This window comes from Pangasianodon hypophthalmus, chromosome 3 (assembly GCF_027358585.1).
Source record: "Pangasianodon hypophthalmus isolate fPanHyp1 chromosome 3, fPanHyp1.pri, whole genome shotgun sequence".
In the NCBI taxonomy this organism is placed as follows: domain Eukaryota; kingdom Metazoa; phylum Chordata; class Actinopteri; order Siluriformes; family Pangasiidae; genus Pangasianodon; species Pangasianodon hypophthalmus.
Window position 1 is genome coordinate 26,440,701 of NC_069712.1, and position 14,316 is coordinate 26,455,016.

The 14,316-nt window shown below is 38.2% G+C and overlaps 1 protein-coding gene across 3 annotated transcripts in view; it reads left to right on the forward strand.

Moving 5' to 3' along the window:
* The window catches only part of slc29a1a (solute carrier family 29 member 1a), a 47,869-nt gene extending 34,072 nt beyond the window's left edge, over positions 1-13,797 (forward strand). For all 3 annotated transcript variants that reach the window (XM_026939419.3, XM_053232980.1, XM_026939416.3), the window contains exons 2-13: positions 1,028-1,097; positions 1,184-1,265; positions 1,534-1,718; positions 4,219-4,358; positions 4,685-4,819; positions 4,967-5,064; positions 6,028-6,109; positions 6,460-6,545; positions 6,905-7,013; positions 7,107-7,192; positions 10,200-10,399; positions 12,353-13,797. In XM_026939419.3, the coding sequence (XP_026795220.2) occupies positions 1,069-1,097; positions 1,184-1,265; positions 1,534-1,718; positions 4,219-4,358; positions 4,685-4,819; positions 4,967-5,064; positions 6,028-6,109; positions 6,460-6,545; positions 6,905-7,013; positions 7,107-7,192; positions 10,200-10,399; positions 12,353-12,464 (1,344 nt within the window). In that variant the 5' untranslated portion in view covers positions 1,028-1,068 and the 3' untranslated portion in view covers positions 12,465-13,797. The remainder of the gene's footprint in view (positions 1-1,027; positions 1,098-1,183; positions 1,266-1,533; positions 1,719-4,218; positions 4,359-4,684; positions 4,820-4,966; positions 5,065-6,027; positions 6,110-6,459; positions 6,546-6,904; positions 7,014-7,106; positions 7,193-10,199; positions 10,400-12,352) is intronic.
* The last annotated feature ends 519 nt before the right edge of the window (positions 13,798-14,316 follow it).

Genomic DNA, 14,316 nt, shown 5'->3' on the forward strand with positions numbered 1-14,316 from the left:
ACAATAAGGCAACAGCGTGTTCTGCATTGCATTTTGAATAATTGATCATATTAATTAAACATTGTAGCACCTGTCTTCTGACTGATTTCTCTTATAGATTATCTGCTAGGTCTTGATAATGCAAACTCCAATACGTTTGATGATGATGGGCAAGGAGACTTTCTCATGTACCTTTCTTTTTTGTGATATTTAGTATATTTGAATCATTAGATAATCCAAACATACTAAGGAACAGCTTCTGAAGCCTAAAGTAAATGTTAAATAAATTATTTTCAGCGTTTCATCAGTGAATTTGTCTGTTTAGAATGGCTAACCCTTTTTTGTTAGACTTGGAATTTAGCTCTGATGGTTGGAAATTTACTGTTTATTTAAAAAAAAAAAACAAATCACTAGATTCCTGAGTTTGTAGGCTTTTTCTGTCCCAAATGCCAAAACCCCCCTGATGGGAAATTAGTGGCATTGTTGTTTGATGAATTCCACTGCCTATCATAACAAAGGGGGTATTACTATTTTTTAATAAGTGCCTTATGAGGTTTCAAAGTGAAGGCTTACTTATTAGGTCTGTGGTGCTTTTTTAACACATCACCACTGAGCACTGCTGATCTCTTTTTGGGGAAAATAGGTTCGTTTTTTTGTTTAAAAAAAAATCATTTTCATTTTGTGACAATTGTTTTATCTGACTTCACAAATATGAATTTGTTACTACACTGGTTTCAACCAAAGTTCAATTCTAGTATAGCGCTTTTAACAATGGTCATTGTCACAAAGCAGCTTTTTATGGAAATATTATAAACTAAGGATACAAATTTATGAATTTATCCCTAGTGAGGAATTCATACATTTAACATTTATATCCTGAGTTTATATATTTGTAAAATAGCTTAATACTATTTCACGTGCTACGTCTGCCTTTTAAAAACGCTGTGAATTTGATTTTTGACCGCTTTTGAATAGCTTTTTTTAGTAGTTTGCTATATGAGTACATTTGCACGTTACTGATTCGATAATTCTCACTATTGTCTTCCAGCTTTTGAATCTGAACCGTAAACATTCCACCAGTGAGAAATAATGACCGCCATTAATTCACCACGAGACAGGTGAGTAACATTCTCTTCATACATTCATATCAAAATACTGGAAGCTGACCTTATGCAGGTATGTAAAGTTGTTTTTATCTTCACAGGTATAATGCTGTATGGATTATATTTTTCATCCTGGGCCTGGGAACTCTTCTGCCATGGAACTTCTTCATGACTGCCAGCATGGTAACAATGCACTTTTTTTTTGCTCATTTGCATGAGTGTGTGATGAAGTTCAGTATAAATATAAACCTTTTTACTAACCTTGATTGGTTAGGACTGATGTTTTTTAGTTTTTCTTACAGGACTAAAACTATTGCACAAATCAAATACTATATTATTCGTAGCCTGTTTGTAGTTTCCCTTTTCAGATTGTAAATTGTAACCGTGATGCAGATATTTGAGCAATTGATCAGATGGTGCTTCATAAGATTTTCGGATTATTTCTTCACAGTACTTCACCAGCCGTCTCAGAGATCCTCCTATAAATGCAGATGGTCAGAACCTGACCCTCAATGGCACACTGGTAGAAGGTGACACGCGCAGCGTCCTGGAATCGATATTCAACAACGTGATGACCTTGTGTGCCATGGTGCCACTGCTCATCTTCACCTGCCTTAATTCCTTCATTCATCAGAGGTGAAGCAAACTTTACAGTTCTAAACTCTAAAACTCAGGAACTAAACTCAGGAACTATCTCTTTCTCTTTGCCTCTTAAAAAACGAGATTCCTTTCACCCAGTTCTTCCTTTCACCCCATGTCATTCATCAACATTCTATTTGTAGTGACAGCCTGCTTGTAATTACACTTAATCTGACAATCAGAACTCGAAGCAACCAGACTGGTATGCCATCTTCTTTGCTTATTAGTCAGCATTATTATTCAGCACCATTTTCTGTTACAAAAAAAGTTACATTTTTCCAGCAGATTGTATTCTTTTTTGTATTTCTTTTACTTTTTTTTTTTTAATTAAATGTCCTTAGTTATTTAATTTTATCTTCACTAACAAGTAATATTGTTAAAGCTTGCCTTCGCTCGCTCTCTCTCCGTCTCCCTCCCTCTCCCTCTCCCTCTCTCTCTCTCTCGCTCTGTATGTACTATACCTTGCAATTTCAGTGTTTTAAATATGCAGTGTTTATTATGAACAAAGTTTAATTTCGTGAATACGAGGTAGACGTGTCGCAGTGTGGTTGCCATTATCTCATTAATTAGGTTAGCTAACCTAGTAAGTTGTGTATGCCTCAGTGGAGGCTGGTGGTTTTTGAAATGGGGAAACACAGGTATCTATTACTAAAGAATGTATGTGTCCTGTGTTTCATCTGTTCTGGCCTCCTGTTTCAAAAATGAGCACAAATAATCAAACAACTTTATACTTATAATTTATTTACAATATATACCAGCTATGGTGTTAAAATAACAAGCTATGCTAGCTGTGTAAAACAATCCTGCTTAAAAAAAAAAAAAAAAGTTTGGTTACTTATCAACTACTGCAGATCCGAACACTGTTTCTCTGACTGTAGTGTTTCGGTGATTGGCAGTTGGTTATAAGGTTCCGCCCCTTCGAGAGATCTAAACATCTTATTGAGAAGGGGCAAGAATGCACTGTCCAATGAACATTGAGATATTTTCAATGCAAAACACAACCGCCCACACTCCCATTCATCCCCAGAGACGCACCGGGCGGGACTCAAATGATTTCATTAAAAAGCCTGTTGTCCAATGAGCATTAATCATTCCCCCCATTAAAGCCCAGCGTACTTGAATCAATAGAAGTCCACAGAAGCCGTGCTTCACTGGATTCCAATCGGTGGCTTCAAATGAGATTTTTATGCGGGCTGTGCAGTTTGTGCAATATTGCAATGAGATATTAGCTTCAGTAAAACTCAATAAATACTGAATTTCACCAAGAGCGATGAATAATGTAGATACTTTGTTAAACATCTGAGTGCCGCGTTTTAATGAATGAATTTTAATGCAATTTAATGGCGTCCCGTGTAGTCTTAAAGCAGTCACCTTTGGTACGCGTCTCTACTTCCATGTGTTCTCAAACCAGGTACTCTAGATAATTTGTTACGATGAGTTGTTGTCCTGTCTTATGGCAGAATTGGCACTTCGTATCGTCTGATACTACCGTGTGCTAGATAGTAAATTGAAAAGAGCGTAAGGGGCATTTTGTCCTGTTGGCCAGGCTAAATGCCTTTTGTCCCACCGGCTCAAATGTCAAACTGGAGGGTGTTTACAGTAAAGAGGCTTTCACATAATTCATGGGAAGTTCAGTGTGGGACGAAAAAGTCTACATAATGGGTCATGTATATAGTTCAAGTGTTTCAACCTTTTGTCAGGCATTTTACCAGTGAGTCTTTGCAGGGCAACAGAGCAGTGTGTTGGCTTCTTCCTGGTCTTTTTGATGCTTCAGAACTTCCAACATGCCCAAAATGCAAAGAAACAATGAACATTATATCGCTAATTGTTTACTTAGAAGTCTCTAGAATACTGTATATTTGAGCAATTCCTGTTGCAGTGCATTGACAGAGTTTATGAATACTCCACTGTAGACATGTGTGGGGCTTTTTTTAAATGTATTTATTTAAAAAAAAAATTTAATTTCAATCCCACCAGCTCCTGAAGGAATTCTGACCAATCCTGCCCACTCTCATGGTTATTTGTTTATATTTTGGGAAATTGAAATAAGTTCATTAGAAGATATTGTGAGAAGGCACAAACAGAAACCACAAAACACTTACTGAAGATCAATAAATGTGGTAAAGGTGCTGTGCGAGCCCCACCCCGATTATCAGCATACCTGTTAATCAGCATGACCTTTCTTTGTCCCGTGAGCTTCATATCTCCCCACGTGATCCCCTGTTTGTTTGTGTGAGTGTTTAGTTTCCACTGTGTCCACTAATGTATCTAGTGAAAAGGGCATGGTTTTAGACATGGTGCAGAGTTTGTGTGAGATGGACATTTAGTCTGGGTTTTTATTAATGTTTAGGTACCCAGAGGGTATGTTAGTATTAATTTACCAGAGAATTTTGTAGGATCTCTCAGCTCCTCCTTTTACCTAAACATTATCTATGGACTGTATAAGGAATGTTGATCTTTGTCCCCTTTTCTCTCTGTCTTTGCTCCTCCACCCCAGGATTCCTCAGAAATGGAGGATCTCCGGCAGCCTCTCTGTGATCCTGCTGGTGTTTCTGATCACCGCAGTGTTGGTCAAGGTGGACATGGCCCCTCTGCCCTTTTTCACCTTCACCATGATCAAAATCATCTGCATCAACTGTGAGTGGCTCTGCTGGATATCTCTGGTTTGCCTCTTGTAGAAGTTGTTCCATCCACTATCATGCTGTGACTTCTTTCTTCACTTAAAGAGTTAGGGTCAGCATGAGGGACTAGCCTTCTTTGATGTTGTTATTATTACATGCTGGTTTGGGAAGTCTAGCTGTGGAAAAGACAACAAAAAGAGACTATGTGGTGGGAACAAATCTTTGACATTCCTATGGGGATACATTGTACCATGTGTCAAGTTCGCTGTATATTTTTTATCACGATTTATCTTCCTTTCTCACCACTTTGCCATTCTGTTTTTCTGTTTCTCTTCTGTCCAGCTTTTGGTGCGATTCTGCAGGGGAGTCTCTTTGGGCTGGCAGGAATGCTTCCAGCTTCTTATACTGCTCCCATCATGAGCGGCCAGGGATTCGCTGGAACATTCGCAGCCTTTTCCATGATCTGTGCACTCGCCAGTGTGTACTCAGTGATCTAGCTTTCAGATTCTTGATTTTGTTATTCTGTTTCTGCAGTTGATTGAGACCTATTTTTTTAGCACATTCTGTTGATTTTACATGTCATGACCCTTTGGGTTTATGTTATTCTAATTTTTATTTTCCCAGGTGGCTCAGCGCTGCAGGACAGTGCTTTTGGCTACTTCATCACTGCCTGTGTTGTAATTGTTCTGGCCATCATTTCTTACTTTGCCCTGCCCAAAATGGTATGACCCAAGTTCTTAGGCATTATGGTTTTTAATTTCCAAAATTGGCCAGATCTTTAACTTTTATTTATTGGAGGTACAGCAGTTTATTTGAATAAACTGCTGCAATTGCAGTGTGCAGCAGTAGAATCACATGCTTTTTTTTTTTTTTTGTATTAGACCAGACATATACAAAGGTTTTCCCCTTGAGGCCCACTTCCCAGTTTTGAGTTCTTGCTCTCCACCCTCCTCCCACTCAACAAAAACAAACTTCTCAGTTGGCTGCATAAATTATTGCAATATATGCGTATAAAAAAGTCATCCAATTTGCTTAGGGGCTTTTACTGCCTGCTTCTAACTGGCTAATATAATAACATAAAATAGAATAATGTAGCCCAGGGGTCTTGAGTCTTATCTACAAAGGGCCGGTGCGGCTGCAGGCTTTCATTCCAACCATGCAGGAGTCACATTTGATTCCACTTGTTTAATCAGTTCATCTTGGTCTCCAATCAACTATCAGGCGTGCCTCCTATTTGGCTGGAATGAAAGCCTGCATTAATACTGGCTCTTTGCAGATAAAATTGAAGACCCCTGATTTAGCACATAATACAGCAGAACTGACAATCCTGAAGAAGAAGAATGCCTAGTCCCACGTTATTGAAGTGTTTAAACGTGTCTGAGTGCTGACAGGCTCAGGAGAGCAAAACACACTGTTTATAATCTCTGTTCAGTTATTATTACCATTAATATTATTTGTAATGTGCTGCAGTCTTTTAAAAATATAAATGTATTTTTTGATATTTTCCTGTTATTGATATTCACCCCTTACTCAAGTATTCATGCCTTATCCCTTATCATTTCTCAACTTTGTGTAGCTCTAAAATGAGCACAGTTAAACCTGTCTTCAATGAAGTTATGCCAAAATGTGTCCAGCCTTCTATCACTCATTTGGGATTTCTGCTTATTTGTTTCGTGGCTTTGCAGGAATTTTTCAAGTATTACGCAGACTCCAGTAGCCCCAAACCTTGCAGCGAAGAGGAAAACAATATGGACCTGTTGAACAAAGGTAGAGTAATTAGTAACCACACAGATGCTCCTTTTGAAAACTCCACTAAAAAGAAAAGAACTCAAAAGCAGAGGGCTTCAAATCCAATCCAGAGGTTTCCAGGAAATTGTTTTCATTAAAGCCTGCTCTAAACTCCAAACCATCTGGCATATTTATTCAGTACTCTTTGGCACTGCATTTGAGTGGTTTTAGATGGAGCCCAGAGCCTCTTGAGACTCTGCAGTGTGTATTCTCCATGTTTCTTTTCAGTTTGGCCTTAATTGCACTTGCATGCTCTGTTTCATATTGAGTTGTGCTGCAAAGCAACAAAGCCATGATGTTATTGATGGTTGTGGCTGCTGCTGTTACAGAAAACCCAGGGGAGAAGCCCGCAGTAGTGAGTCTGGCTGATGAGGAGACCACACATACCATCTCTGTGTTTGCCATCTTTCAAAAGGTACCTTTGGAAAAGTTTCCCAATGTCTGCTGTTTGAGGAACTGTACTTGCTAGATTCTGATCTGCTGCACGGTCCACTAGTCTAGTATTCATGAAGCATTCTCGTTTAAGTGGCGACATTTGAGGTGTTTGATGGTCATGCTATAAAATTATCACTGCTGTATTGTAGTAGTAAATGTAAGTCATGGAGACAGGTCTTGTGGTATAATGTTAAATGTTTTGCTACTCATCTGATGGACTTGTCTAAATGATTATACGACCAATGATTATAAGTCTAATCATGTAGACTTCCTGCTACTAGACATTCCTGATGTCCTAAATGACTTATGCTATTCATTTTTGTACCCCCGCCCCTTTAGATCAGGGTGATGGCCCTTTCAGTGTGCTTTGTCTTCACCATCACTATTGGAATATTCCCTGCTGTGACTGTGGATGTGAAGTCCTCTGCGGCTGAAGATGGTGTTTGGAGTAAGAGTGTTTTTCTCAAAATGTGCTACTTAAAAATTCCACTGTTCATTCTGCTCTCGTTGCATTGGCTTCCTGTTTCACTGGTATTCCTAGAAAACTACTTCATTCCCGTGTTCTGCTTCTTGCTCTTTAACTTGATGGACTGGGCTGGAAGAAGCTTAATTGCAAAGTGCACATGGGTAAGTGTCAAGAAGTGCATGTTATGTATTTTGGTTTCATTTAATTTGAATCTTTTATTTCTGTAAAGCTGCTTTGTGACAATGTCCATTGTTAAAAGCGCTATACAGATAAAATTGAATTGAATTGAATGTTTTGTGGTTAGAAAAAATTGCTGGCTCAAAGAAACAAACCAGACATCTGTGTGTGTTTTTTATGAGCATTTCCAAGGTAAGTGCCTTCTGCACTGATAATAGACTATAGAGTACAAATGCGTCTGTGTAGACTATTTCATATTGTTCCCCTCCAGGGAGAACAGCCCAACTTTTCCTCACACCATAATAAAGAACGAAGAGCAAGAAAATTCTGAAATTTCAATTCAACGGTAGTATTATTTCTATAGAGTTTTTAACAATAGAGATTGTCCCTAAGCAGCTTTACAGAAATCCAGATGTATTTAGTGCGATTATAAACTGTGTGTAGCACCCCAGGTGTGTGAGGGTGCGGAGGAAGACTATGGAGGCAGGCGGATTTTTTACCAGAGTTCTGGGTTCGCGTTTATTCAGGCCGTGCTTTTCAGTGCACTTTACAAAAAAGTTAACAAAAAAGGACAAATGAACAGATGAGGGTCTGTCACGGACTTGCGGCTTTCGCTCCGCCAAGTTCACAGTTCAGGTTCACGCTCCGCTGCGTGTGTGTGGTGGGGTTGTGGGTGTGGGTGTGTGTAGCAGGCTCCGCCAGCTATGCCACTCTCTCTCTCTCGTTACAGCCGTCTCTGAAAGCACAAAGAGACAAATAATTAGATTGGCAATAACAAGACACAGGTGAGAATCATTACGCGTTACCTGCCGGTTCAACCGGTCTCCTGTCCGTCCACAGCTGACGCTCGACCACACCCCCGCTGCCACACTGTAGTACTGATTTTATAGTGGGAATGTATTGACATGATGTTTAGTAAAAGCACATTGTGAATAAGAGTCCTGGGATAAACACAGGAAAGTCTTTATGATTATAGCAGTAGTTCTTGGGTACAAATCAGGTGACATTATCCACTGAAGCAGGGGTCAGACTTGGGCACAAACTGCTTTTCAGAAGTGCAATCTTTTTGAAAGATTTTCTTGGAAGATTTTTTAAATAATTAACAAAGGACTGCCAGTAACTATATAAAAAAAAAGAGGTCAGCAGACTCTTGCTAACTAAATAAAACTTTCTCCAGACTCAGAAAAATGCCAAGCCTTTCGTCAGAGAGAATGAGATGAGATAAAGATCCTTTACCTTGCCAAAAGGAGAGCAAAAAATAGCACTCCCATTTCTGAAACTTGCAGGTTGAAGGACCAGAAGGTGATCCCTAGTAATATAGCAAAGAAGGCACAAGCACACACATTGTAATTAAAAGCTAGAAATATTTAACCACAGCCTTTCCAGCTTGTGAAAAAGATCCCTGGTTTTGCATCGCAAAGAGGACAATAGGACTAATATGTAGAAAAATATGGCACTGGATGGATAAGCTCTATTAACTAATTTAATCTGCAAAAAATACCAAGCCTTTCAGCAGAGAGAATGAGATGGAGTGGTGGCGGACGTCCAACCAATAAATATCCTTCACCTTGCCAAAAAAAAAACAACAAAGACCAGATAATATTAGATTTCTGATATACAGTTGATCATAAGTTTACATACGCCTTGCAGAATCTGCAAAATGTTAATAATAATAATAAAAAAAAAAATAAGAGGGATCATCAAAATTGCATTTTGTTTTTTATTTAGTACTGCCCTGAATAAGTTATTTCACATAACAGCTGTTTAAATATAAATAAATTCAGTTATTGTTTCTTGTGGACTATATGTAAACATCTGTTATGTGAAATAGCTTATTCAGGGAAGTGCTAAATAAAAAACAAAATACAGTTTTTATGATCTCTCTTACTATTTTTTAAAATTATTAACATTTTGCAGATTCTGCATGGCGTATGTAAACTTATGACCCCAGCTGTAACCTGTTTTAAGTTAAATGACAGGTTTAGGAAAATGAACCTTTGCCCTGATAAATCAGAAGAAAGATTAAGAAATGAAGGAAGCGAGAATTATGCAAAGTGACGAACTTGAAAATAATGAAGCAAATTAGTGTGAGGGAGTTTGAATTTATAACACAACGTTACAGGAAGTGTCACCGTCACAAAGATTGTAAGGCTGCTAATTCCAGGTCTGTTCCAAAGCTGGTAAATGTATTATTTTTGCATGAAACATCTGGCGAAACACTTAAGAATATTCATTTTTAACATTTAACTCTACCCACTAAAGACCTCTGAAATTCTGTAATCATTCTGGTCATTAATGGGACAAAATGGGCATCCTGAATAGAGTAATGTGCGAGTAATATTAATGCCAAAGTGCATAAATCCTCCAGGAGTAAGACAGAAGGGAATTCTTGACTGAGCAGACTAAGCACACAGTGTTAAGAGGAAAGCTTTTACTCAGCTTTCACTTTAGCATAAAGGAAAACTCGATTCTCGACACCAAGACAGTGTATCTGCGTCATGGCTTGAAGGGCTATAGACAGGAGCTCCAGTGCCAGGCAAAGAGCAACAGAGATGGAAAGTAAGGGGAGTAGACACAGAGTTTGCCCAGACAGGAAAGTAATTTAATCCAAGAAATTAGAATAGTGCCCAGTCCAGGTTATATTTACTGATTGTAATTACTCATTGTGAGTCAGTAAACATAGAATCTTGTTCATTTAGACAATACATTCAGTTAAATATTAGAAACTAGTTGAGATTGTGATAATACTGCAATCAGAGAAAACGCAGGCTGTGCTCTATAATTGTGCTTCCCAAAAATTGTTCTATATTATTCCAGATTTAAAAAAAAAAAAAAATCTAAATAAACATCAGATCTGTTACATTTATGAAGATGTTTTCTAGACTATGCTGAGTTTCTACGCTGAGAGATTCTGTGTGTAATATTAGTATGAGTTTGTGGAGCACTGTGTAGCTGTGGTGTTAATATTGGCTGTGTGCTCTGTTTCCTCAGCCTGGGAAAGACAGCAAATGGCTGCCTGTGCTGGTGATACTTCGTGTCATATTCATCCCCCTCTTCATCCTGTGTAACGTGCAACCCAGAAACAACCTGCCCGTTTTTTTCGCTCATGACGCCTGGTACATCGTTTTCATGATCATCTTCTCATTCAGCAACGGCTACCTAGCCAGCCTGTGCATGTGCTTCGGACCCAAGTGAGTATGCAGAGTTTACATCATCTCCTATACAGGATCCATTGCAGTGTCTTACACAAAACACAAACAGGAACAAACATAAACAAATGTTCATTTATAAAAACGGATCGTTTCGTTTCGCAAATCTGATTGGCTGAGCTGTGTTTAAAAGCAGTTGTAAAATCCTTGATATACACACACACACCCTGGGACACATCACAATAAGGTAATACTGTATTAACGTGTCAGGTTTTAAACCAATAAAACTGGTACACTATAGCCAGTGTTCTGTCCTTTATAATTACCCGAATCTTTTCCCGTTAATGTTGCTTAGCACCCAAAGCTTGGTGGACAATTTGTTTATTGTGAAACTCATTAGTAATAAATTATTTATTGAACATCATAGTTTTTGTTGTTGTTTTATAAAAACAAGGAGTCACAACAGTGCTGATACTTGTGAGAGGCAAGTCTATACACATTCAGGGAGTGTTCAAGACGTCATCTTAATTTGCATTACGTGCACTAAATAGTTCAGTTACAGAAGTTTGTATAGAAGTTTGCAACACCTGCCACACCTATGGTGTTAGATGACCAAAAGAAAATCCTCGAATTTTGGAATTTTGGAATTTTGGAAAATTCCAAAAAGTTTAACATTAAGTGTTAGTGCGTCCGGCAACACGACAAAAACAAAACCAGAACACAAAACCAACCATCTCGGTTTGCAGAAGGCTGAGAGGATCCAAAAGATACTCAATGGACATGAAATATAGACACAGTTACAAAGGCAAGGAATAGGCATACAGTCTATTAGAGAATATCTGTGACTACGTTTACATGCACATCAGTATTCTGATATTAATCGGAATTTGGCAATCTATTTAGTATTGAGTCACGTAAAAGCCGCAATCCAATTGCCTGATTCAGATTAAGACAATATTCTGATTCCCATCCCTGGAATATGCCTGTTTTAATCGGAAATTTGTTGCATGTAAACACCTTATTCAGAAAAATTCTGAAAGGACATATATGCACACGCTCAGTCCACAAGGAATTGTGGGTGCTAACAGATGCTTAGCTGACCCTTTCCATTTCGAGGCGGTGTTGTCAGGCATTTTTTGATGGTGAGAAGTGTTAGTAATAGTAAGTAGTAATAAAACTACTAACTGAGCATACTCTATAACCAACGGCAGCATCTTGAATCTCCCGGGAAATAATAGCAGAAAAGGAAAAGCGCACGTGTAGATCGGCTTACTAACAACAACCATGTATACAGGAATATTCCGATGTCTGTACGCATATAAACATCGTATTCGGAATATATCTGCAACCTGAACGTAGACCTTGAACAGATTTTGATGTGCATGTAAATGTAGCCTATAACACGTTCAGAAAGAGAAAATTATTGATATACTCGCAGATGCTCTTTTGTTACTTGGAATAATGAAGAAATATCCGTGAAACCTAACACACTGAATTTTTTATTGTATCCTATTGTATCCGTTGTAGCAGTAATGACACTTACTGCTGTAAAAGATTCTGAGGATGTAATTGTCTGCTGCTGTTACTGTTACACGCAATAAAGCTTTGATTTTCACGTCACAGCTACTGAATATTAGAATTATGCTTTAATATTGTGGCAAGTCGGTTTAACAACTGGCAGCGCAGTTAGCCGTCTGAACAATCAGCTTGGAGAAAGCGCTGTTACTGCTGCAATACAGAAAGAAGCAGAAAGAACGTAGTGGCAGAGAGTGTTCGAGAATGATGACCACTCATTCCCTTTCTTCTTCACTATACTATAATTATAGATCACACACTGTCATCTGATTCAAATTCAAAATGGCTGTTTTACACACTGGGAACACCAGGCGTGAGGCGAGATGAGACACCATTCCATCGCAGGGCACCATACGTACACACTCCTTTGTTACCACTTCCTGTTAGTAATTATTTTGCTGCTTTGGATTTGTCCCACAGGAAAGTGGCCCAGCATGAAGCAGAAACAGCTGGGGCCATCATGGCCTTCTTCCTGTCCTTGGGTCTGGCGCTGGGAGCTGCGCTGTCCTTTGGCATCAGGGCAATGATCTAGAACCTTTGACTCAGTACATACCGCCTTCTAGGGGGAAGGACAGAAACATTGCCAAACTGCTCAACACGTTGCCATTTGGAAACACACGGATTTAGTATTTAATCGGGCTTCCGAGTTCAACAGAACTGCTGCTCTGCCGAAACAGAAAATAACACTTATTCAGAAGGAATGTGTTCCATGTGTTCCATGGAAACCTGTTCTTTAGAAACCTGGAGCAGACACTGTGGACGGGGTTGGTGTTGGAAAGAACAATTTACCACAAACTGTTCGATCAAAAGCCATTGTGTAAGCCAAAAAAAAAAAAAAAGCAATTTATTAGCTTACGTTTTTTTTTTCCTTCTTTCTTCCTGGGTGTTCAGAGTTAGTTATTTTCTTCAGTTTGAAGTAGTAACAGAATGATCATAGAATCATTTGTTTATTGAATGTGTTTTGTTGTATTTTAGGCTCATAGCTTTTTTATTTAACATTATTTTTAAGAAGTGCTAGTACTAATATAGAACCTCGCTAAAAAAAAAAAAAAGGGCAGTAGTTAGTTACACTACACTGTAACAGGGCTTGTGTTTGTGCTGATGAAGTAACAGGCACCATGTTTATTTCTCCTGTAACTGCATCTGGTCACAGAATTATTTTTAATGGAATATATTTTTAATATTTTTTTTTTACGTGTATTATCATGTTGGTTTAGTTAAGAAGAGCATAAAGCTTTAAAGGTGTACTGCAACTTTTTTTTTAATCATCAGCAATGTGTGGGGAAAATACTGAGGATGTACAGTATTTGCTCTGAACAAATACTCAGGTCAGGTTAAATCTCACTTATTATACAAGGCAGTAAATAAAATTTTAAGAGATGGGACTTTTTTTTTTTTGGAAACATTTTTGGTTCTGCATTACCAACCTAGTCAGCGTACCACAATAAAAAAAAAGTGCCAGCAGTAAAAAGAAAGTGCAACCAGAATAACTTTTTTTGGTAAGACCTTCTGTCTGCCAAACCTTTGTTAGTGTGCCAAGATTGTAATTTTAAATCCCAGTTATGTGAGATGTATTTAAAAACATTTATTATCGAGGTTTATAGGTTCCATTTGGAGTTAGTTTTGTGTAAACAGGTTTTCCGTTCTTCTCTTGTACTCCTGTATGTGTGGTGTGCACTCCCGCTCTATAGATGTGATAGATAAAGATTAAGGTTAAACAGTCAGTGTGCTCATTAAATAGCTGCCAGTTCTCATGTTTCATTACAGCAGACCTTTATTTTCATCATACCAGTGATTCAGCACACTGCACTGCCTTGGTTGTGGTGTCCTCAATAAAACCTGAGCGGAATTCTCTGCTAAATTAATGTTGGTGTGTGTATTTATTTATAGTTACGGACTTTTTGAAACCTCAAGTGCAAACTAAACAGTTAAACAGATTTCAAGAGCAGAGCTGATGTTTTAACACAGTTCCACATCTGGTCATTTACAGCAGGGAGTTGTGCTGTGACTAGGGTTTTATAGAACGGAAGAAGTGCAGACACACTCTGTGCTTAAGATATGATGAAACAGAGAGCTGGTTTCAATATTCATTTACTGATTTGCATTTTCATAAACTAGTCCATCTAATCACACATAGGCATGTGAATAAGATCCATATTGTACCTGAACTTAGCTTTGTATTACTCTAAACATTACTTCAAAATTAAGTAACACCTTCTAATGTGTTGATTGTACACACAGGCAATTAAGAACGCTAAAGAGTTCTTTGGTTTCTGTCTGGGGGAACCTTTTTTCTTAGAGAATACCAAGTACAAAGATAGTTTAGTTAAATTTTAAATGCCTGACAGGTTGTAGGTATTAAGAAGAAGAAAATTACCAATAAT